The 25,584-nt window shown below is 35.7% G+C and overlaps 1 protein-coding gene across 2 annotated transcripts in view; it reads left to right on the top strand.

Moving 5' to 3' along the window:
- SGCG (sarcoglycan gamma) overlaps positions 1–25,584 on the top strand; it is a 133,608-nt gene that overhangs the window by 101,258 nt on the left and 6,766 nt on the right. For both annotated transcript variants that reach the window (XM_047722914.1, XM_047722915.1), the window contains exons 5-6: positions 3,324–3,443; positions 14,565–14,637. In XM_047722914.1, coding sequence (XP_047578870.1) covers positions 3,324–3,443; positions 14,565–14,637 — 193 coding nt within the window. The remainder of the gene's footprint in view (positions 1–3,323; positions 3,444–14,564; positions 14,638–25,584) is intronic.

Genomic DNA, 25,584 nt, shown 5'->3' on the forward strand with positions numbered 1-25,584 from the left:
CATCAATCCATCAAGTTTGTTAGGGCTCTTGGAATTTCTACATTGCCATGATTAAGCTTCTGCAAAAGACTTTATATATTCAGAACATGACTAATGTAATGAATAGAAATGTAAAATATAAAGAATATAAAATGTACTTATTCAGGACATGACTAATATAAGGAATATAAATAAAAAGAAAGTTACTAGACCATTGCAGAATTTCATGTACACTTTATTACAGCCAGCATTGCACCTGCCACCCAACTATCTTTGGATATAATCATTGAACTTGGCGGAAGAAACATTAGAATGAGGCCAAAAATACCAGCGTTATCCCAGCTGCATGTTTCTCTGAAGTCACCAGGATGTTACTGTTTTGAAATACTTCCTAGGGAAATAGGAGAAAGAGGGAAGTGACTCAGAATCTGAAGATGAAGGACCTTCTCCTAGTGCAATGTGCTGCGGCAAAGAGAAGCTCCAAACACAGGATTGCAGCAGGCTGTGAATGTTAAGAGTGTACTCAAGGGACAAAAGCAGAACGCTAACTGAGGTGTTTGACTTTTCAGCTGTTCACTTGATTCATGATTCCCCGAGGTTCAGCAAGAAAATTAGTAAGCTCGCAGCATGCTCTGAGAAGAGGTTTGAAATGAGGGTGATGCTTAGGGACCTTATCTCTAGACTGGCAGGAATTTATGGGCTTTTTCTCTTTAACTTTGATCCTTTAGGGCAGAGGTTTCTGCAGACCCTTCAAAGAGAAATAACCAAGGGTCTTCTGTTTGCTGCATAAACACATTGTCATTGCTTAAAACTGAGCCCAACAATTTTGTAATTGACAAAAAGTCTAGAGAAGTCATGATGGTAGTAAGCAACGCTATCACAGATAGCAGTTCGATGTCCTCTGGCCGAGACCCCTCCAAGATCTGGCACAGTGTGAAACATGCAGAGAAGACTGTGATGACATCTTCTAGAATTTTGATTCAGCTCTTCTGAGCACTATATCTTCTGATGTTGCAGAAGAAATTCTGGGGTGAGCCTGCAGAGGTTTTGATAGAAGCAAGAGTGCAAAGGGGTGCCTGTTGGCTCAGTTGGCTGACTTTTGATTTGGGTTCAGGTCATGGTCTCCGAGTCATGAATTGAGCCCCACATAGGCCTTCACATCCAACAAGGAGTCTGCTTGAGATTTTTTCTCCTTCTCCCTCTCGCTCTGCCACTCGGATGCTCTCTCTCTAAAATAAATAAGTCTTTAAAAAAAAAAAGAAAAAGAAGAAGAAGCAAGAGTGGAAGAATATGGAGAATTCAATGTTAGATTGCATCTCTGAAGCAGACATTCTAGAACTGAGAAAGAGGAAGTGAATGACAAAGATAAAGATGGTCAATGCACTGATGTGTACCACTCTTCTCTGAAGAACAGCAAGAATCTGACCAGCATGCTCATAGAGGAGTGGAAAGCCAAAACTACCACCCTCAATGTCTCTTTATTTTTAATAAAACAAGGATGGAATTTTATTCACCTGTGTGCCTTTGTTTAAGTATTTCCCTCTTGGGGCACCTGGGTGGCTCAGTGGGTTAAGCCTCTGCCTTCGGCTCAGGTCATGATCCCAGGGTCCTGATATCGAGCCCCGCGTTGGGTTCTCTGCTCAGCAGGGAGCCTGCTTCCTCCTCTCTCTCTCTGCCTGCCTCTCTGCCTACTTGTAATCTGTCTGTTAAATAAATAAATAAAATCTTTAAAAATAAAATAAAGTCTGGCTTCCTTAAGGGAAGGATTAAGACGTAGAGCAAAAATGAGTCCACCTTATAACTGCCTCACACATACACACACACACACACACACACACACACACACACACACACAGATAGACATATTTAAATGAAAAATCACTGAAGGCTTTTGCAATACCAGTCAATGAAATAAAGTAAGGATATGTTGGTAACCATATCCAAAACTGGTTAATGTATTCATTGAAGAGCTTCTATTTAACTTCTGGTTAGGTATCCATCAACTTTAATGAGTACTGGGAGTGATAAAGGGACACATATGCAAAGACTCTAAGATATCCATTTTCTCAGTAAACTTACTCTCCCAGGTAAGACTATAAAGCTAACATACAAAAGAATTAAGGAACACTTGTAGTTCCTTGAGTGAATGCTGAGAACTGAGTTCTGGAGATTTTAATCCATTATGCTGCCAGGATTAGAAAGACTGGAAGCACAAAGATGAATTAGGAAACAAAATGGTGAATGCCTGAGAGCAGGCAAGGGAAATCAAACGAGGTCACGTATGCTTTTGAGGACACAGTATCCCCAATGCCCCGCACCTGGGAACACCCACTAAACCTTTGCTGAGTAAAAAATTAGTTGGCAGGCAATGAGTCTAAAACTCATCTGATGAGATGAAACTTGGAGTGGAAAATGATGCTTCTGTCACTGAAAAACAAAGAAGGAAAGTGTGAAGAAGACAAAAAATGCCATAGGGGAAAGGAAAGGAGAGAAGTTTGAAAATGTTCTTCCAAGATGATGTCTGTTTTCTCTAGGGGTAAGAGGTAAGGATCTCTCTTGAGGATAAAAGCAAAGGAGGGAATCTGAGTGTGATTCATCTTCTGGGTTGACTTTGGCCATTAAAGTGAGCCATTCATAAAATGGTCTTTCACAAATCTCATCCTTCGTTGGGTAATCCTGGAAAGATTACAAATTTAAATGATCTGGGTAGAAGAAATATGTTATTTTGGGCAAGTTGTAAACTTGAAAAAATTAACTTTTATTTTTTTTTTTAAAGATTTTTTATTTATTTATTTGACAGAGAGAGAGATCACAAGTAGACGGAGAGGCAGGCAGAGAGAGAGAGAGAGGGAAGCAGGCTTCTTGCTGAGCAGAGAGCCCGATGCGGGACTCGATCCCAGGACCCTGAGATCACGACCTGAGCCGAAGGCAGCGGCTTAACCCACTGAGCCACCCAGGCGCCCCGAAAAAATTAACTTTTAGATGACTTATCCATTCATATGTTTCATCTAGATTAACACATTTTTTTGGTTTTGTTTTTTAAATTTTTTTACTTGAGTATAGTTGACACACAATGTTACATTCGTTTCAGGTGTACAACATAGTGACTCAGCATCTCTATGCATTATGCTTTGTAGATTAGCACATATTTGACATAATTTTAATAATACAGATTTAGGCTTATAACTTAAAAAGTTTAATCACAGAATTTAAGAGAATCATTGATAACAGAGTTTATATATTTAGTAATTTGGTATTGCTGAGTGACATGACGTGTAAAAACAGAGATTAGATACTACATATAGTAAACATTTCATAATAATCTGTTTTAATGAATTGTTCAGGTCCCAAAATGGTAGAAGTCCAGAGTCAACAGTTTCAGATCAACTCCAAGGATGGCAAGCCACTGTTTACTGTCGATGAAAAGGAAGTTGTGGTTGGTACAGATAAACTTCGAGTAACTGGTATGTGATAACTTTTTTTAAATTGAGATATAATTAACATGTAACATTAGACTCATTTCAGGTGTACAGGATAGTGATTGATAATCTATATCTCAATCTGGTTAACATCAATCACCACACATAGTTACAGATTTTTTTCTTGGGAGGAGAATTTTTTTTTATTTTATTTTAATTGCAATGTAGTTAACATATAGTGTCATACTAGTTTCAAGATCTTTTCTCTTAGAAACTACAATATGCAATACAGTATTATTAACTATAGTCACCATACTTACGAGACATATTCAGGACTTAGTTATTTTATAACTAAAAGTTTGTTTCTTTTGACCCGCTTTATCCATTTTACCCCTCTGGCAACCCCAGTCCATCCTATGGTATTTATGAGTCTGGCTTCTTTTGGAATTCTACGTGTAAGTGAGTTCACACAACCTTTATCTTTCTCTGACTTATTCTACTTAGCATAATGCCCTCGTGGTCTCTCCATAGTCCCAAATGGCAAGATTTCCTTCTTTTTCATGGCTGAGTAATATGCCATTTCATATATAAATATCACATTTTCTTTATCCATTTCTATGTAGTAACTCTTTAGAAAAAAATAACCTGTAGAATACACTTCAACAAAAGCATGTTTTACTCCTGGCACATTTACTCTGGAATTTTTCCAGCAGGTAAGAAAAAGCAGTTTGAATTTGTTGACTCTTCTCCATGGCATTTTTTTTTTTAATTCTTGATATTCTCCTAGAAGAATGAAATCTTCTTCAAAAATCTTTGCTTACTCTTTTCTTCCACCATATGGTAACCCTTTGTCTCTTTCCAGTGTGTTGTGACCCAAAGACTTACCATAAATTCCTCCATCATCTGTATGATATTCTAGGGTCTCTTTTCCATATGTCTTTTGCAAGAGAATCTTCTTCCAAGTTTCTTTCATTCTCACTGTATCAGGCACTTGGAGTCCCTCTATTTCTATAAAAATTTGACTCTCTTGGAAATCAAGATTGGGTAGGGTTCTGAAAGAAATCACTTTTAGCACTAAAAAGAAGAAATTTTGTGAAAAAAATGTTCAGAACATGTTTGAAATGTACTCATTGTGCTTCTGTCAAGACTATAAAACATTAGGAGGCAGGCACTTCCAGGGTTAAATTGATCCCAGTACTTTTCTCTAATAGTCTGAAAAACAACAACTTCATTCTCTCATGCATTATTGCCAATACTCTAAATAAAAACTGACTTAAGGAGTAGACTCAACCCTCATACAAAGCTTTATGTAATATATAATTCCTAACAAAACATAATATAAGAATCAGAACCTATGTTGCAGCATACACTAAGGCAGTAGGGTCTGTGGTTTTTGTACTAAAATAAAGGACACTAGCAATCTATTTAAATCTATTTAAAGGAATTGATCATTTCCTAATAAAGAAATGGCTAGGTTGCCCAAAGTCTTAGTCATCAGAAATCTACTATTGCATCATACAAAGTTTCCTGGCTTTCTAGATCTTGATTCTATTCCTATCTCAACAATTACTAGTCATATCACCTCAGCCAAGTTCATTTCTTTTGGCTGTTTCCCCACTTTTAACAATGAATTGATGGGTACACCTGGGTGGCTTAGTCAGTTAAGCATCTGCCTCCAGCTCAGGTCATGATCCCAGGGTCCTGGGATAGAGTTCTGAATCAGGCTCCTTGCTCAACAGGGGAGTCTGCTTCTCCCTCTGCCTGCCACTTCCCCTGCTGTGCTCTCTCTCTCTTTTTTGACAAATAAAAGTCTTCTTTTTAAAAGTGGATTGATGATGTCTATTGTACTAGCATTGCTGAATTAAGTGGATTAGTATATGCAGAAGACAACAGAGGTCTTGGTAAAGTGTTATTGCACTACAGAGCAATGAAATCCATAGGGAAAACAGTCTATTCCTAGACTGCTTGACAGATTGCTTCAAACCCAAGTCATCCTACACAGGAGGCTAGGGCTCCTTCCAGGCTTTGATGTTGACATTAGTTTTAGTGGAACAGGTGAGAAATATTGATAAGCAAATATATTATTTACTACCTGTTTATATGTATCAGAATCACCCATATGTCATGGCTTGTCAAAATATATGTTGCTTGAAAAGAAATATATATATATATATGTGTGTGTGTGTGTTGCTTGACTTCATCCCCAGAGTTTCTGATTCAGTAAGTCTGGAACGGGACATGAGAATTTCTTATAAGTTTTCGTACAATGCTAATGCTTCAGAGCTAGGGACCACATGTTGAGAACCACTCCTTATGTTAGCTTGTCCAGAATCAGCAGAAAATACATGTTGGTCCCATATAACTTCTCTCCCTCACACACACACACACACACACACACACACACACACACACACATTTCCTTTAGCCTTTTTAAAGATAAGTTATATTCAACTTCTCTTTCATAATCTTTTGGTCTGAGGTACAAATTTCTTTCAAACTCCTTTTCTCTCCAGTGAGACTAACTAGAGCAAATAGACAGCACCTGCAATTACTGTATACTTTCCTTGTCATTATGCCACTGTAACAATATGTCATTAGGGCAACCTGACTGGTGAGTGTATGAACAGTACAGTTTGATCCCAACCTGGACTCTTCTCAGTTTTTCAATATGTTCATAGCTTCCTTGAATTTTGTGATTAAAGAGATGTAAGAAATCTTATAATTCTGACTTATCTTCCTATTTTTCTATCTAAAGTCTGACTCCCTCTCAATATTGTGTACAGACTTTCTCAGCCTTAACACTACTGACATTTTGGGCTAGATGACATTTTTGGTGTGGGTGTGGGACTATCCTATGCATTGCAGGATATTTGGCAGCACCCCTGATCCTTTATGCATAGATCCAGTAGCATTCTTTCCCCCAGAGTTAAGACAACCAAAATGTCTGCAAACTTTGCCAAAAGTTTTCAGGAAGCTGAAGGCATTGCAAAATCACTTCTAGTTGAGAACCACTGATTTACCATAAACCTACACTGTTTCTCTGGACTTTATTAACATTGATTTAATGTGTACTGTCTGCTAATAAGTAAGCTAAACACCTATAGTATAAAATAATTAAGAAATACTTCCTTTTACATAATGTTTATATTTTAGCTGGAGAGCTTTTAACATAAATTAATCAGTTGGACACAGTCTGCTAAGGACTATAAGAGACGTCTGGGCCATGGGCTACAGGAGCAGCCTGGAGAAAGGCATTATTTGTGCTGGAGTGTGATAGAAAGTGGCACAGAGTGTGTCAAACAAGGTTTTTCAAGGAAAGAGGAATTTGAGCTGGTCCTAGGAAAATACATCAAGGTTTATCAGAAAGAAAAAGTGAAGTTAATTGTTCTAAACAGAGTGTATTGAATGAATGACTATTAGTAAATGGCTATTAATAGGCAATTATTAAATATTATTAAATTATTAAATTAAATTATGTTAATAAAGCTAAATATTAATGTAAATATTATTAAATTATTTTTAAATTGTTAAATAATAGACAACTATTAAAAATAAGAGTGGATAACTTTCTGAGAACTTTTTGAGAACCAGACTGAGTTCCAATCCCAGCTGCTCCACTGAGTAGCTGTGTGACCTGGAGCAACTTTCACCCATCTGTGCTTCACACTACAGCCCCAAACATCTTTACCCACTGGTCTCTCGTTGACTGGAGGATATTATACAGAGTGCAACAAAGCAAGGACAAATCTATTATGAAATTAAATTGCAAGTCTTCCAAAAGACACAGGGTTTCCTGGAAATTAAAAGATATGTAGAAATACTGAAGTCACTGACAAAGCCAGTAACAAAAGATCTTGAGAGTCAGACTTGCCAGCGACCGAAATAAGTGAAAATGAACAAAGAAGATGACCTGATAGGTACTTCAGAGATCAATAATTTTACTATCCCAAGATTAAAATATTCATCTTTGGGAAGATTGGCAATGCCCTCACCTCTGAGCATGGAAGGAATCTGTGAATATGATGAGATCACTCCCATGATTATGTTATTCCGTGCCAAAAGGGAGTTTGTCCATCTGAGGATTAGTTCTCAATGACCTACTCTAATCACACAGACTCTTTATAAGCAGAGAGTATTCTCTGGCTGGTAGTACAAAGGGAAATCAAAGAAATTCAAAGTGCAACAAGGATTTGTTCTCTGTTGCTATATGAAGATGGAAGGGGACGTACGACAAAAAAATGTGGTGGCTTCTAGAATCTTAGGTGGTAGGCTGACAGTAAGAAAACAGAGCCTCACACCAAAACCACAAGAAACTGTATTCTGCCAACAACCTGACTGGGCTTAGAACCAGATTCTTACCCAGACACTCCAGAAAAGAGCCCTGCATAGCTGACACCTTGGTTTTGACTTTATGGTACCTTGAGCTTAAAATCCAGCCACACCCACAGGGTAGGACTTCTGACCTACAGACCTATGAGCTAATAAGTGGATACTGTTTTAAGCAGTTAAGTTTGTCATAATTTGTGACACATAAATAGAAAATTAATACAACTCTCATATAATTCCAACTGTTGGAAAAATTACACATGAAAACAAAACTTGATTTATTCTTTGTTCATTTTCTATGATTTCATAGTTGCTATAATTATAACTAGTTTTGTTAAATATAAAATACAATAAGAGTATCTTTATAAACTTTAATTTTTAAAGATGAATTTCCATTAAAGCTGTTTTCCACTACTTACGTACTATAAAAGTTTGGTCTTGTTTTAAATGGATTGACTCCAAGTAGCCTTTGGAGTTTCTTGGAGCAGAAGCAGCAGCAGTTGACAGCCAAGGAAAGAAGATTTGATAAGAGAGACAGAGCCAGCTTCACTCTGGGGACTGGGAAAGAAAATAAAATACTTTGCTTCACTTTCTCTTTTCTGGTTACTTCATAACTGCCCTAATATGCATGGGATGTAAGAGAAGGGATCAAGCTGCTCTTTCTTTAAGGTGGTGCACTCCAAATTCTTGACTTATGCTATAAGTCCTAATCTTGACTCTTGCATAAAGAAATGTTTCCTTGTCATTACCTTTAAGTACTCAAAGAATAAAATGAAACCTCTTTAATTCTTAAGCAGATTCTACTTACAGATGATATGACTTGTATGTGGAAAATCCCTTAAAGATTCAACAACAACAACAAAAAAAAACAGCTAGAACTAATCAGCAAGTTGCAAGATATAAAATCAACATGCAGAAATCAGTTGCATCTCTATACACTGATAATGAAACATCCGAAAAAGAAATAAAGGAAACCATCCTGTTCACAATAGCATCAAAAAACAAAAAAAAATGAATAAATTTAGCCAAGGAAGTAAAATATCTATACAATGAAAGCTACCAGACTGTATTGAAAGAAATTGAAGAAGGCACAAACAAATGGAAAGTCACCCCATATTCATGGACCAAAAGAATCAATAATGTACAAATGTTTGTACTACTCAAAGCCATCTATAGATTCAACTCAATCCTTGCCCACTAAACCAATGCATTCTTCACAGAAATATAAAAAACTATTTGGAACTTCAAAAGACCCCTAAGAGCCAAAGCCATCTTGAGAGGGAAAAAACAAAAGCTAAACATATCACACTGGTTTCAAACTGTACTACAAAGCTGTAGTAATAAAAACAGTATGGTACTGGCATAAAAAGAGATACATAGACCAATGGAACAGAATTGAGAACCCAGAATTAAACCCCCACATATACATTCAATTAATATTCAACAAGGGAACCAAAAACACCCAATAGGGAAAGGATGGTGTTAGGAAAACTGGATAAATACATGCAGAACAGTGAATTTGATATCTGTCTTACACCACTCACAAACACTAACTCAAAATGAATCCAAGACTTGAACATAAGAGCTGATGCTATAAAACTCCTTGAAGGAAACATAGAGAAGATTGTCAACACTGGTCTTGGCAATGATTTTTTGGACATGACACCAAAAGCACAAAGAGCAAAAGCAAAACCCAACAAAAGGGATTACATAAAACTTAAGGCTTCCAAACAACAAAATAAATAACAAAATGAAAAACCAACCTACAAAGTGTGGAGAAGTTTTACAGACCACGTATCAGACAAGGGGTTAATAGCTAAAGTACATAAAGAACTCATACAAATGAATAACAGTGAGAATAACAAAAACCTCGTACAACTCAAAAGCAAACCAAAAAAAGTCAGATTTTTAAATGGGCAAAGAAATTATATAGACATTTTTCTAAGAAGACATCCAAATTTTCAATAGGTACATGAAAAAATGTTCAACACCACTACTCATCTAGGAAATACAAATCAAAACCATAATGCAATATCACCTTACATCCATTAGAGTGGCTTTCATCAAGAAAGTAAGAGAAAACATGATGGTGAGGATGTGGAGAAAAGAAGTACACTGTTGTTGGGAATGTAAATTGTCTCAACCACTGTGGAAAATAGTATTGGGTTTCCTCAAAAAATTAAAAATAGATCTGCTATATTACCCAGCAATTCCACTTCTGAGTATATACCCAAAGGAATTGAAAACAGGATATTGAAGAGATATGTAAACTCCCATGTTTATTGCAGCATTATTCACAATAGCCAAGATAGGGAGACAACTTAAGTGCCCATCAACAGATGAATGGACAAAGATATATTAGGATATACAGTAGAATATTATCCTATCATGATAAAGAAGGACGTCCTGCCATTTGTAACAAAGTGGATAGACCTTGAACACATTATGCTAAGTGAGGTAAGTCAGAGAAAAACAAGTACTGGTGTGATATCACTTACATGTGGACTCTAAAAAAGCCAAACTCATTAAAAAAAAAGAATAAAACAATAGTTACCAGTGAATGAGGGATAGGGCAGATGTTATTTAAGGGTACAAACTTGCAATGAGCAATAAATAAGTCCTAGAGATCTAATGCACAGTATAATGAATATAGAAAACATTATTGTATAATTATTGTATAATAGTCATCAAAATTGCTAAGAGACTAAAACTTAATTACTGCACTCACTAAAAAGAAAGGACCATTATGTAGTATGATAAGGATGCTAATTGTCACTACAATGACAGTTATATATAAATGTATCAAATTAACATGTTTTACACCTTACATTTACTCAGTGTTATGTGTCAAATATATTTCAGTAAGGTAGCATTCTTTAAAAAGTCTTAAGTTTCATTTAGACTTCAGTCAGCTAAGAAACTGAAGAGTTGTTTTTAAATCATATTTATGGGGGAGATTAAATAATATAACAAACTCACTTTGAAATTGACTAAGGCCTTTAAGCAGTCTCATTTTTCCCCCTAAAAAGAGAATTGGTCACCAAGTAACCAAAGTTAGTATGCCCCTTTTGTTAACTGCAGTTGTAGAGCATATTATTGAAGTAGCATCAAAATATCGTCTTGAAAAAAATTTTTATACCATTACCAAAACTGACTTCTGGCAAAAAATATACTTTAATTCCTTGGCAGGGATTTGCTAGGCTGGGTTCATTTCCCCAACTTTTATTAATAAAAACATGGTCCTGTAATGGTATCTAGTTTCCCTTGAGGAAAACAAGATTTAATGATAAACCAGTCTATTTATTTGCACCTGTGCAGCTAAGCAGGCTTACATGAAGTCAGAAGTGATGGAGTAGAAATGGTGGAGTCACTCACAAAGCCACTGACAAAAGAGGATCTGGAGAAAAGGATTTCAACAGCTGAAAAAGTGAACATAAACAAAGATGATAAATCCAGGTCCCTTAAAAAGATACTTGACAGATTATCTAGAAGATGCTAAGAGATCACCATATCCTTTAAGAACATATCCAAGATCTCCAAACACTTTGTAATGAAGCTCTATGAACAGTTGATGACCCAGCCAATTGGTTAAAAATCTTCAGGTGAAAGGAACAAAAGACCGAATTAAATCTGGCTTAAATGATAAGAATATATATTATCTTACATGAAAAGTCTGGAGTCAGGGTAGCTTTAGTGTGATTAATTCAGTGGTCCAGTAATACTCCAGCTTTGCTTCTCTTAAGTGTGTTGACATTCCCCTTTTAATTGTGGTGGTTCCAACGATCCTAAGCATCACTTCCTTGTGGGATGACTTCAGTAAACTTCTGTAAGAGGAGCTTGATGGCCTCTTTAAATTATCCTCCCAACCTAAATTCTCCTCATATTAAACGATTTGCATTTCTCTTGAAAGAGAGGTGTAGTTGGAATTTTTTTAAACCCAGTCTAATAGACTTTGGTTTTTAATAAGGAGTTTAAAACATTAACATTCATTTTGATAGCTGTTCTATTTGAACTTATCTATGCCTATTATTTCATGATTTTTTATTTTTTAATTATATTTAAGTCTGAAACAAAGCCTGGTGTAAGAGGAGACACAGAGAAACAAGTTTTTGCATATACTTGTTTTCCATTATAAGGATTTAGGATTTGTTTTAAATGCAATGGAAGAGTGAAACCATATGATAATATGTGGAACATAAAGAATAGCATGGAGGACATTAGGAGAAGGAAGGAAAAATGAGGGGGGGGAATCAGGGGGAGACAAACCTGAAAGACTATGAACTATGGGAAACAAACTGAGGGTTTTAGAGGGGAGGAGGTGGAGGGATGAGTGAGCCCAGTGATGAGTATTAAGGAGGGCATCTATTGCATGGAGAACTGCGTGTTATAGGCAAACAATGAGTCCTGGAACACTACATCAAAAATAATGATGGGGGCACCTGGGTGGCTTCGGCTCAGGTCATGATCCCAGGGTTCTGGGATCAGGCCCCACTTTGGGCTCTCTGCTCAGCAGGGAGCCTGCTTCCCTTCCTCTTTCTGCCTGCCTCTCTGCCTACTTGTGATCTCTGTCTGTCAAATGAATAAATAAAATTAAAAAAAAAACTAATGGTGTACTGTATGGTAAGTAATGTAACATAAGAAAATTTTTAAAATGCAATGGAAGAGTTGTTTCAAACAGGGTACTCTTTGATTTGCTGTACATTTTAAGATCAATATAATCATTATAAGGGAGAATAGATTGCTTAGAGGAAAGAGAGGAAACAATAAGACCAGTTAGGAGGATGTCAACTGTAGTTAAGACAGTCTCTATCCCCTGGTGACCTGGGCTAGGTAACAGTGGTCACTGAAGTGGTCACTGACATATAAATTCTTGCCAGTAGACCAAATGGGTGGCAGGAATTGAGAGAGGGGATCATCTTTGATGATCCAAAGATCCAAAGATCCAAAGATCCAAAATCTTTCCAAAGATGGAAAGATTATATTTGTTTCTGGACGATGACATTATTCTTTGGGTAATGGAGAAGACGGAGAGAACACATTTGCAAGGCAAAGAGAATAGATGGTTAATGTTTTAGATGCATAGTTGCAAGGTATCTATGAAACAGCCAAGTGCATATGCTAGAGTCAGCCCTTGGATATGTGAGCTCTTTGTTGCACAGAGATGAAGTCTTGACAAGAGATATAAATGGGAACATCATCAACCAACTGAGCTCTGAGAGATGCCAGTATTAGAGCCCAACCAGGGAAAAGATAGGTAGCCACTCAAGGAAAGTGTGAAACAGATAATGTGGTGAGAGGAAAGTCACAGGAGCCATTTTCTTGATGCCAAGAGAGACTGCGTTCCCAGAATCTGGTTTTCAGAAAAGATGAGAACAGAAACTGTCATTGAATGTGTAATCATAGAGGTCATGATTATCTTAAGAGCATCTTCCTTGGAGTATTGAGGCAAAAGGCAATTTGCAGTGGTGGAGGAATGGAATGGATTGAAAGCTGTAGAGATGTTATGTGAAGGTTTGACTGTGAGCTGGGGCAATGGAAATCTCTTTTGTTTTTGTACCACTTGAAAAACTCATTTCGGTCCATAAGTACTCAATGTATGTGTGGAATCAATCTTACTAGTTATCAATATAGACATAAAAATCTAGCAGATGTTTGGGTATATATTATGCACTGTTTGAACAGAGGTATTCATGCCAAACTCTACTTCTGTAATTAAAAGAACCTATGGGTAGGGAAGAATAGAGAGCCTACAGCAATTTCCCCTTCAGTGTTGGGTTCTGTCCATGAAGTCTTCACTGCCATTCCAACTCATTTTGTACCATAGTCTTCCTACAGATCTTCACATGAGTATCCATTCATCATAAAGTATTCTAAGATTCAGGAGAGAAAGAAGGATGGTATTATCCAAATACTACTGGTATTTTATAGCGGAAATGACCAGACCATTTACTATGTCTAATCATGGTGATACATTCTTTAAAAAAAAAAAAGTTAACATTGTAAGACTGGGCTTTCTATTACTATACTTTCCTTATACAAATAATATTTATACAAGATCATATTATACTGTTATTTAAATGCATTATTTATATAATGATATTTTATTGTGGAACTTTTTCCCCCTGTCTACAATTTAGATTATATGACCCCAAACTATATGTTCTATTTTCCACAAGAAACAAATGTTGCACCAGTTATACATTTTTATATAATCATAGCTGGGAATATTAAATATGAATGCATACACAAAGGAAATACAGTTACATTGAAAATCAATGATTTATTAAAAGTCATTTTATGAAACCATTTATGAAGCATCTATTTTAATATATGCAGATAGGTTCTGAGGAATATTTACTTTGACACCAAATAATAATAATAGAAGTACGATCAGATAATTTGAAGGTTGACCATTTCAATGATAGAGAAATTACTGCTCTTATTTAATGGTAATATGTTTCTGCTTATAGGCTTTATGCCTTCTTTGTACTTATGTGCATTACAATGATTACATCATATTCATCATATACATATTACACTATAACATTACTAAATGGTTATGTTAAGTAATTGTTATACATTTAAAAACTAGTTACAAAATTATAGTTCCTTGTAAAAGAGTGCCACTGACGCTCTTAGAATAATTTCAGTTTATCGAAAGAGTTTAAAAATCCTATACATTAGTTGCTATACATCAATTATATTTTCTTGCTCACATCTGTACAAATTCAGCAACAAGATAAAAATCTGCTTGTGCTTTAATATAGAGACTAAATGTTTAATTAGTTTGATGTCATTTGTTTTACCGTTGTAAAATGTTGCATCTCTGGCTTTGTTTAGGGCCCGAGGGTGCTCTTTTTGAACATTCAGTGGAGACCCCCCTCGTAAGAGCCGACCCATTTCAGGACCTGAGGTAAGAATTTTGTTCAAATATAAACTCTCTTATGGAAGATACCCGGATATGTACTGGAATAATATTTTAGTAGTCATTACCAGATCATATCTTATTCTACTAATTAATTGTCTTTATCCTCATGATGTTCCACTTATTAACAGGTCATTAACTTACTAAAATCCAAAGGAAGTAAAAAGTGCCACTCTATGTTTAATCCACCAAAAACAGAAAATTTACCATCTTAACTACTTCTAAGTATACAGTTCAAAAGTTTTTTTTCTATTTATTTGTATCTTTCTTTCATCATTATCTTTTTTTTATTTTTTTATTTTTTATAAACATATAATATATTTTTATCCCCAGGGGTACAGGTCTGTGAATCGCCAGGTTTACACACTTCACAGCACTCACCATAGCACATACCCTCCCCAATGTCCATAACCCCACCCCCCTCTCCTAACCCCCTCCCCCCAGAACCATAAGTGACTCTTAATCTCACAGTTCAAAAGTTTTAAGTACATTCCTGATGTTGTACAACCATCACTACCCTCCACCTCCAGAATTCTTTTCGTTTTCCAAAACTAATACTGTGTGGCCGGTAAATGACTCCCCATTCTCACCTCTACCAAACCCTGGAAACCACCATTCTACTTTCTGTCTCCACAAATTTGACAACTGTATGTCCTGTAAGTGAAATCATACAGTATTTCTATTTCACTTAGCATGATATCCTCAACCTTTGTTTTATCTTTACATAATGTCAGAATATACAAAATCACCTAGTACCAGATTATAAATGTATTCTTTGTAAGAGTCTCTGTGTGCTTATGTGTACTTCAGTTTATCAATGCACTACTGAATGAATGACATTTATTGCTATAACTGTTTATTCCAATATTATATTTGTTTTCTAACAAAATCAAATACTATTTTTTTAAAACAAGAGCCTAAAGTCTAAGGTATCATTTAAAATTATATTCAGTCTTTGAACTTGAAATATATGCAGAACAATTAATATCCTAATATATTATGTATAATAAAGGAAATTAAATACAGTAGGAATCCTGGTTTTACAGAGAGAAGTCTTGTGACCTTGCTCAAACTAACCTTTTGAAACTATTTTTTTCATCTATAAAATGTTGATAGTAATATATATCTCAATGTATTTTGGGAAAGATTTAATTAGCTATTAGGTTAAAAGTATTTTGTAAACTGAAAGTTGAATACAAATAATCATTTTTATTATCCTTATTATACCAAGTAGATAATCACACTAAGTAGAATGAAAGTTAGGAAGTCATGTATTTTTTATCTTTAATATCTAATTAAATGTTAATCAAAACCAAATGAGGGTTCAATTCATCTTACCCACTTACAGAATATTTGCAGCATGAATATAAACTGTGACTCTAATTACATTAGAATAATTTCATTAATTTTGACAAAGGATCACAAGATCAATATTACAGAATTATTATAGTTAGGAGGAAGAACATTTTACTTTTCTAGGATAGAAATATGTTTCAATATCTTTAAAAATAATCCCATTAAAACCAATTCGAAATTATAAAATAATATGAGTTGTAGAGATACCTGACTCCTTTTTGAAGTAATTTACTTCACTGTTTTAAAATAGATGGATCTCAAAATTAAAACATTTATCTTGGGGCATCTGGGTGGCTCAGTGGGTTAAGCCTCTGCCTTTGGCTCAGGTCATGATCTCAGGGTCATGGGATCAAGTCCCGCATCAGGCTCTCTGCTCGTCAGGGAGCCTGCTTCCTCCTCTCTCTCGTCCTGCCTCTCTGCCTACTTGTGATCTCTGTCTGTCAAATAAATAAATAAAACCTTTTTAAAAAAATTTATTTTATGTTGTCCCATCAGGGCATAATCTGCTGGTTATACAGCAGGCCCTTGCTATCCTCTTGCTTTCTAAAAGGTGATAGTAAGGGCGGGGCGGGGAGTGGGTGGTGTGTCTCATAACCTGGGTGTTAACAGGCAAAGTGATTAAGAAAATATTGAAATTGTAAAAAATTCCTGGAGGAATGGGGTAAGGATGGAAGGCATGAACTGAGAAATATTGCATCTCTTTAACTGCCAGGATCTATGCACTGTCCCATAATTTATCTCATTTAATCATCAACTCCACCTTTAAAATAAGCAACTTTATCCCCATTATATCCCCAAGATCTAGATTCCAGCATGTTCTAAGCAAAGATTAAAAAGTAGCCAACATTATTAAATAGATAGATGATAGATAGATAGATAGATAGATAGAAAGAAAAAAAGAAGCCAACGGATGATTCAAATTCAGATCTGACTCCAAAGTCCATGTTCGTTGGGTATATTCTCTTCTAAGTGGTCCCTTGAGTGATTTATTCTTTGATTTACAACCAGACTCCTCTAAATGATATTATATTCACATTTTCTTCTATAAATCCTTACCATAAACTGTCTTTCACTTTATACTTCTGAGTCCAGTACCATTACTATTCCTGGCCTGAATAAAGTGAGAGTGATTCTAGAATATCCTGAAAACAATGAATATGGGTTTTGTAGGGTCTAGATCATTTTGCATTTATAAATATATCTCTCTGAAATATACATGTTTAAATATCACAAGTTTAAATTTTGATATGTGCTCAAATGATAGTCATAGAAGGATGACAATTATTCCCTTTAAGAAGAAAGGTAATTAACATGGATTTAAACTATATTTACATTTCTTACAGCAAAATCATTCACAAGAAAAGTACGAAGTCTGATATGCTGCCTTCATTCTGACATGCTACTTTTCATTCATATGTGATATAATTCATTCATACATGATATAATTCATTCTTTTTTAAAAATTCAGCAAAAATATACTAAACATGTTTATGTACCAGAACAGTTGCTATTTCTACAGCAATAAAATGCCTGGATCCTGCCCTTAATAATTTTAAAGTCTGTTAGGAAACATGCAAACAAGTTAGAACAATACAATTCTTTGTTCTGATGAAAGTCCAAAATATAGTGAGGGCATAAGAGAAAAAGCTTAAAATCTTCCCAGGGTAATCTGAGATGATGTCACAGAGAAGGAAGCATTTGAACTGAAACTTAAGGAAATCAGTAGACATTAATATCATAGTGTAAACTGTAAATCCTCTGCACCCAATGGGGATGTGATGGCGATTAAGTTATTATTTGTAAATTTCTCAAAAGGATGCCTAGCACATAGTCAGTAATATAGGTGTGTGTATATATATATACACATATAGTATCTTCATTAGATAAATAAAGTGAAAGAACATGGGAAAATTTACTCCTGTTTCAAACACTTGTAAATACTAGTTTCCTTATGAGTGAATGAATGAATGAATGAATGAGCAAATGAATATTTATAAATATATATTATATACTTATAAATATTGCTCAAATACTTATAAATACATCTCAACTAGAAACCAAGACAAGCTCATTCTTAGGTCCCAGTAACAAAGAAGAAATTCATTGTCAGAGCAGAGTAAAAGCTAAAGCCAAGATACATAAGATATCAGGAGGTCATAGAGCTTAAGGGCTGGGACTTTAGGTTTCTTTTTTTTTTTTTTTTTTTAATTTCTTTTCAGTGTACCAGAATTCATTGTTTATGCACCACACTCAGTGCTCCATGCAATATGTGCCCTCCATAATACCCACCACCAGGCTCACCCAACCTCCCACCCCCTACCCCCACTTCAAAAGCCTCAGATTGTTTTTCAGAGTCTATAGTCTCTCATGGTTCATCTCCCCCTCCAATTTCCCCTAACTCCCTTCTCCTCTCCATCTCCCCATGTCCTCCGTGTTATTTCTTATGCTCCACAAATAAGTGAAACCATATGATAATTGACTCTCTCTGCTTGACTTATTTTACTCCACATAATCTCTTCCAGTCCCTGTCTATGTTGATAGAAAAGTTGGGTATTCATCCTTTCTGATGGAGGCATAATACTCCATAGTGTATATGGACCACATCTTCCTTATCCATTCATCTGCTGAAGGGCATTCTGATTCTTTCCACAGTTTGGCGACCGTAGCCATTGCTGCTATGAATATTGGGGTACTGATGGCCCTTCTTTTCACTACATCTGCATCTTTGGGGTAAATACCCAGTAGTGCAATTGCATGGTCATAGGGAAGCTTTATTTTTAATTTCTTAAGGAATCTCCACACTGTTCTGCAAAGTGGCTGCACCAACTTGCATTCCCACCAACAGTGGAAGAAGGTTCCCCTTTCTCTACATCCTCTCCAACACATGTTGTTTCGTGTCTTGCTAATTTTGGCCATTCTAACTGGTGTAAGGTGGTATCTCAATGTGGTTTGATTTGAATCTCCCTGATGGCTAGTGATGATAAACACTTTTTCATGTGTCTGATAGCTATTTGTATGTCTTCACTGGAGAAGTGTCTGTTCATGTCTTCTGCCCCTTTTTTGACATGATAATCTGTTTTGTGTGTGCTGAGTTTGAGAAGTTCTTTATAGATCCTGGGTATCAGCCTTTTGTCTGTAGTGTCATTTGTGGGTATCTGCTCCCATTCCGTGGGTTGCCTCTTTGTTTTGTTGACTGTTTCCTTTGCTGTTCAGAAGCTTTTGATCTTGATAAAGTCCCAAAATTCATTCACTTTTGTTTCCTTTGCCTTTGGAGACATATCTTGAAAGAAGTTGCTGTGGCTGATATCGAAGAGGTTACTGCTTATGTTCTCCTCTATGATTCTGATGGATTCCTGCCTCACATTGAGGACTTTTATCCATTTTGAGTTTATCTTTGTGTACGGTGTAAAAGAATGGTCGAGTTTCATTCTTCTTCATATAGCTGTCCAATTTTCCCAGCACCATTTATTGAAGAGACTGTCTTTTTTCCACTGTATATTTTTTCCTGCTTTGTCAAAGATTATTTGACCATAGAGTTGAGGGTCCATATCTGGGCTCTCTACTCTGTTCCACAGGTCTATGTGTCTGTTTTTATGCCAGTACCATGGTGTCTTGGTGATCACAGCTTTGTAGTAAAGCTTGCAATCAGGCAACGTGATGCCCCCAGTTTTGTTTTTCTTTTTCAACATTTCCTTAGCAATTCGGGGTCTCTTCTGATTTTAGGATTGTTTCCTCCAGCTCTTTGAAAACTGCTGGTGGAATTTTGATTGGAATGGCATTGAAGGTATAGATTGCTCTAGGCAGTATAGACATTTTAACAATGTTTATTTTTTTTATCCATGAGGCTGGGATTTAATATATTACAGGACTGTGATACCAAGGCATAGCTGTGTGTGTGTGTGTGTGTGTGTGTGTGTGTGTGTGTGTGTGTGTGTGACAGAGAGAGAGAGAAAGAGAACGAGCGAGTGCACGCGAAATGCCCAGACTGAGATACCTTGTAAATCCCGGTCCCCATGAAAGATGTTTGAAACAATTTGCCTAGTAGTCTAAAGATGCTGTGAACCCATCTTGGTCCATGGGATGAGTTACCCACAAGAAATCGTGAGTGATAGGCCTTTGCTTTGGCTAAGATCAGAGGACTAAACCCATACTACCTAATTGTATAAGAGCTCAAAGCTAGAAAATTAATGTTAACTACATTAAAGCCAAATTACAGTGAAGAAATTATCCCATTACCCATGACATAAAAACACCTATGGTAAAATCGCTTGCTGAAAATGAGTTAACTGTAATAATAATAATAATAATAATAATATAATAATGAAAAGACAAAAAGTCAGCAGCCACTACAAGTTATCCCCTAAAACTCTAAGTAGTAGAGCAAAGTAAGAGATTTTAAAACAAACATGAGTAAAATGCTCAAAGAGGACAAAAAAACTATATATAAAGATAAGGCAAAGTCAAAATAGTATGAAAATGGCAGATTTGGAAAATAACAAAATTCAAATTCTAGAAATGAGAGATCAAGTAATGAAAATAAAATCAGTGGCAATGAGTACTTGGTTTGTTTGTTTTTAAGATTTTATTTATTCATTTGAGACAGAGAGCTACAGAAAGGGAAAGCAGGGGGAGGGGCAGAGGGAGAAGCAGACACCTGCTGAGCTGAGCTGGGAACCAGAACACAGGGCTCCATCCCAGGACCCCAGGGTCATGACCTGAGCCAAAGGCAGTCACTTAACCGACTGAGCCATCCAGGTGCCCACAGTCCTTGGTTTCTCATACCATTCTGCAATAAAAGGAATCAGGATTCTTCAGAGCAGTGGCAAATTCTAGGACTGGGGCAGTGAATGTAGAGGATAAATTTGGAGCATTTTGCAGCACCAGTGAATGAGATGTGCTCAAAAATCAAAACAGCAAGAGTTCATCAAAAGGACAAGGGGCCAAATGAAAGAGTTCCCAGTCCAAAAGCTCTCAAAGTTGGACAATTTAAGCAAAAAAATTTTAACATATTGGATCATAACGCAAAGCTGGTGGGAATCAACTCTCCATGACTTTTTGATTCCATCAAATACACTGTAAAGTGATGAGTCTTCTTTCAAAATGACAGTGTTTCTAATGTGGCAGAAATGGTATCTTTTGCAAATACTTAAATTTATGTAAAACACAGTGTGAACCTAAAAATGGGTAATGGACACCTAGTTTTTCAGACTTCTTTCAGACAGCCATGAAGAGCACTGCTCTGGGTTGGCTATTCTACCAAGTTTCACAGAGTGTTGGTTTCTGATGTGAACATATTGAACTTTGCCAAACTTGGCCAGCATACCTCCAGGTGCTTTGTGCTGATTTATAATTCCGTGAGCAGTGTGAGTCTCTTTTCTCACCTTTTACCAGCATTTCAGTGTCAGACTTTATGATCTTTTTCATGGTGATGAGTGTTATCGTGTGTTATTTTACATTTCACTTCCCTGGTGATTAGGGTGGTTAAGCATCTTTCATATTTTTGTTCTGTTATTAAGGCTGCTGCTTCTGGAATTTACTCCATCTGCTCTGCTTCATTAGTTACTTTGTAAAACAGATTTATAGGGATTTAAATGTATATATATTCTGAATATTAACATTTTTCCTATTAACACTTTCTACTAATTTTTAATGTTTATATACTCAAATTATTCTTTTTTTTTAAATTAAATCTAGATCTTAAACCATAGTTTGCAACTTTCCTTACAGAAAGAGGAAGTTGTCAGCCCCATTATTGGTCTGGCTTTCCCTTTTACATCAAGATAGATTGTAGAGGGCGCCTTAAATATGGGCTCAGTCGGTTAAGCATCTCCCTTCGGCTCAGGTCATGATCCCATGGTGTTAGGATCCAGTCCCACATCAGGCTCCCTGCTCAGCAGGGAGCCTGCTTCTCCCTCTGCATTCCTCTCTCTCTGTCTCTCATGAATAAATAAATAAAATCTTTTAAAAAAAGATAATTGTAGATCCCTGATACATTTAGAGGTTATTCTTGTGTGAGGTATAAGGTGTAAGGTCTGCATCTAATTTTATCTTTTCCAGTTGGCCGAACAGAGGTTCCAACAATTAGATTATTAACTAGAAATTCTACCTTTGCTGCTACAATTTGAAGCATAACCTTTATCATGTATTAAATTTCCGTATCTACATGGGTCTGTCTGTATGTTTTCTGCTCTATTCTGCTAGACTTTCTATTCAGGTCCCAGACCAACCCTGTTAAACAGGATTTAGAAGATATTTTAAAGTCTAATAGGATTATTCTCTCTCTTTGTCTCTCTCTCTCTCACACACACATCCACGTACCCTTGTACTGACTCTTTCAACATCTCTCTGTCAGTTCTTGCTTATTTTTCCATATGAACTTGAGTGTTAACTTGTTTAGTTCAAGAAAAAGCATATTCTTTTATTAGGATTATGTTTAATTCATAAATTAGGGCAAACTGACATCATTTATCCAAAACATAGGGTGTTTTTCCTTTCATTAAAGTCTATTTTTGTCCTTTCAGGAGAACTTAAAAGTTTTCTTGACATATTTCTAGTTAAGTTTAACAAGAATAAGTTTAATGAGTTTACATACTTCTTGTGAAGTTTATCCCTAAGCATCTCTGCTCATCTTTGTCTCAATTATAAATGAGGTTTTATCCTATCTACCATCATAATCCTCTGACAAAGTATTGTTTTGAATATGAAAGCCACTGATTGTATGTATTAATTTTATTTAAACGACCTTACTGAACTTTTTATTGTTTGAGTCCATTTTATGTTGACTCCTTTTTTTTTTTTTTTAAAGATTTTATTTATTTATTTGACAGAGAGAGATCACAAGTAGGCAGAGAGGCAGACAGAGAGAGAGGAAGGGAAGCAGGCTCCCTGCTGAGCAGCGAGCCCGATGCGGGACTCGATCCCAGGACCCTGAGATCATGACCTGAGCCGAAGGCAGCGGCTTAACCCACTGAGCCACCCAGGCGCCCCTTATGTTGACTCCTTAGGATTTTTCAGGTATGCAGTCCTAGGATCTGCAAATATACTTTTACACCTTCTTTTCCAACTCTGTGTCTCCAACTGATTTATCTCACTCCATGTCCCAGTATCAGCAGAGCAGTTGAGAAACAAGTGGAGGTAGTATGCATCCTTGCTTTTTCCCAGCCTGAAGGGAAATGCAATTGGTGTTCCTCTATTAAGTAAGATGATGTGAATGTGTATTTTATAAAAAACAAATAAATAAATATCAGTTTCTATTGTGTATTGAATGGCTGTTAAATTTTCTCAAAGGCTCATTAGCATTTATGATGATACTTATATTTATATATCCTTTAGGTGTATTAATACAGTGTATTATGTTAATGGATTTTCTAATACCGGAACAATTTTGCACTCATTGAATGAATTTTCCTTGGTCACGGTATATTCTTTCCTTACAATGATGTTCAATTCTACCTGCTAATATTTTATCTAGAACCTTCATACTTATATACATGAACAATATTGGTCTGTAGCTTTCTTTTTGGTGTGCTGTTTTTTGTAAAGTTTAGGTAATGATGTTAGTCATGCTTCAAAAATTAGGAGGATTTCCTTCATTATCAATGTTCTGGAATAATTTTTGGACAGTTGGATGCTCTGATCTCTAAAGGTTTCATGGAATTCTCCGTGAAATCATATGGGTCTGATGAATTTTTTAAAAAATAATCCCTTAATAGTGTAATTCTTCTTTTATGGAAATTTGTCTTTTTAAACCTGTTATGTTTAATAAGGGTCAATTTTGACCACCTGTATTTCTCTAGGAAATTAATAATTTAATCTAATTGTGTAATGGTCTGAAAATGGTATCTTGGGAATTTAATTCCTTCTGTTTTAGTGTTTTTTGAAACAATTCATTGATTAAAAAAAATCAGTGTCTACAAATGCACAATTAACGAATGAATTATTGATTGATCTCAGTTTGCATAAACTCATTTCTTGCCCCAAATGTTTATTTTTCATTTATCACAGGTTACCGTATTGAATACACTTAAACAAGGAAAGCAATTTGTGCCTCATGGTAACTGACAGTTATGGTATGGCTGGTTTCCTTAATTCTAGCAGTTCCAAAAAAAAAAGGAAAAATCATAAAATATCAAACACAAACGTAGTACATTTAGGTCAATTCAACAAGCAAAAGCAGTTGGAAGCATTGAAAGTTTCATCCACTAACAAAAAATAAAAGGGCTGCCTTGTCTTTCTGCATCAACAGAGTGTGCAGCTGTTGATCTCAGGGTTGTAAATTCAATCCTCACATTGGGTGTAGAGATTACTTAAAAATAAAATCTAAAAAAAAAGTTCATCCAATAACAGAATAATGAACATAATTATTTCATAATAATAAAGTAATTTTTATTATTACTTAGGGATAATAAGGGGGACTTGGGGACTTGGGTTTATTGGACACTACTGCTTGAGCATTAGTGAAGGGAGTGAACTCTTTCAAAAACACTTTCATTTTTCATATTTAGGTCTTTAATCCAACCAGATTTGCTTTCTCATGTGAGGTTTATCATTATGTTTCAATTGTTTTGCTAGGGGTTAAATTTCTGGATTTGCGATTTAATCCCCTACAATAAAGTTTCTAACTTTTAATAGATGAATTTAACTATTTATATTTATTAAGATCACTGATTTATTTGACATATTTCTATCGTATTATGTTTTATATACTGTGCTTTTTCTTTTCTTTCTTTTTTTTTTTGTAGTCGTTGTTGTTTCTGACCTTTGGTTGGATTATTAAATTTCTCCTTATTCTCCCTGCCATATTTCCCTTCAGTGGTTCCGGTTACATTCTTGTAATGATTACTCTTATATTTTATATGCATGGAGATAAATTAATACTTTCTAATTAAATTTGTCATTATCATTCTCTTCTCAAAGTATAGCAAAGAATTTAGAAAGTTATTCCCGTCCAAACTTCACTTTGCGTGTTTTTTCAACTTTGCTTTTATTCATCTCTCTGATTGTGTCTTTTAGGCAATACAGATTTAGCTTTTCTCACATACTGTGTTGGTTCTTTTTCTAATGTCCATCACTGCTTCTACCAAAATACTCATTTCTTCTGGTTTTAGTTTCTATAAGTATTTTCTTCAGTGATGATCTGCACGGACAGAAACTTTTCCTTCTGGGCCTGAAATGTCTAGTCCTTTCACAGTTGAATGATGGCTAAGTTGGGATATATTTCTATATATCTGACTGACAATTTTATATCAGCATTATTAAGATATTATTCGTTACTTTTGGGTCTTTGGTAAGTAAGCAATTTGTTTCCATTCTGAATACTTTTAAGACTTTCTCATAATCTTACTGTTCTGCAGTCTTAACCAGAAAGCATTTGGGTGCTGGATACGTCTTATTCGTACTCGGGCATTGGTGTACTATTCAGTTTTAGGAACTCGTGTTATTTTTCAGTTCTGGAAAATGATTAAACATTACCTTTTCATATCTGTGTCTCCTCATTCTCTAGAGTATCGGCATTCTTCACCTGTGGTCTGTGGATCCGCTGGGTCCCCGAGAAAAGAAGTTAGTGGGTTAATGATTTTG

This window comes from Lutra lutra, chromosome 3 (genome assembly GCF_902655055.1).
Source record: "Lutra lutra chromosome 3, mLutLut1.2, whole genome shotgun sequence".
Taxonomy (NCBI): Eukaryota; Metazoa; Chordata; class Mammalia; order Carnivora; family Mustelidae; genus Lutra; species Lutra lutra.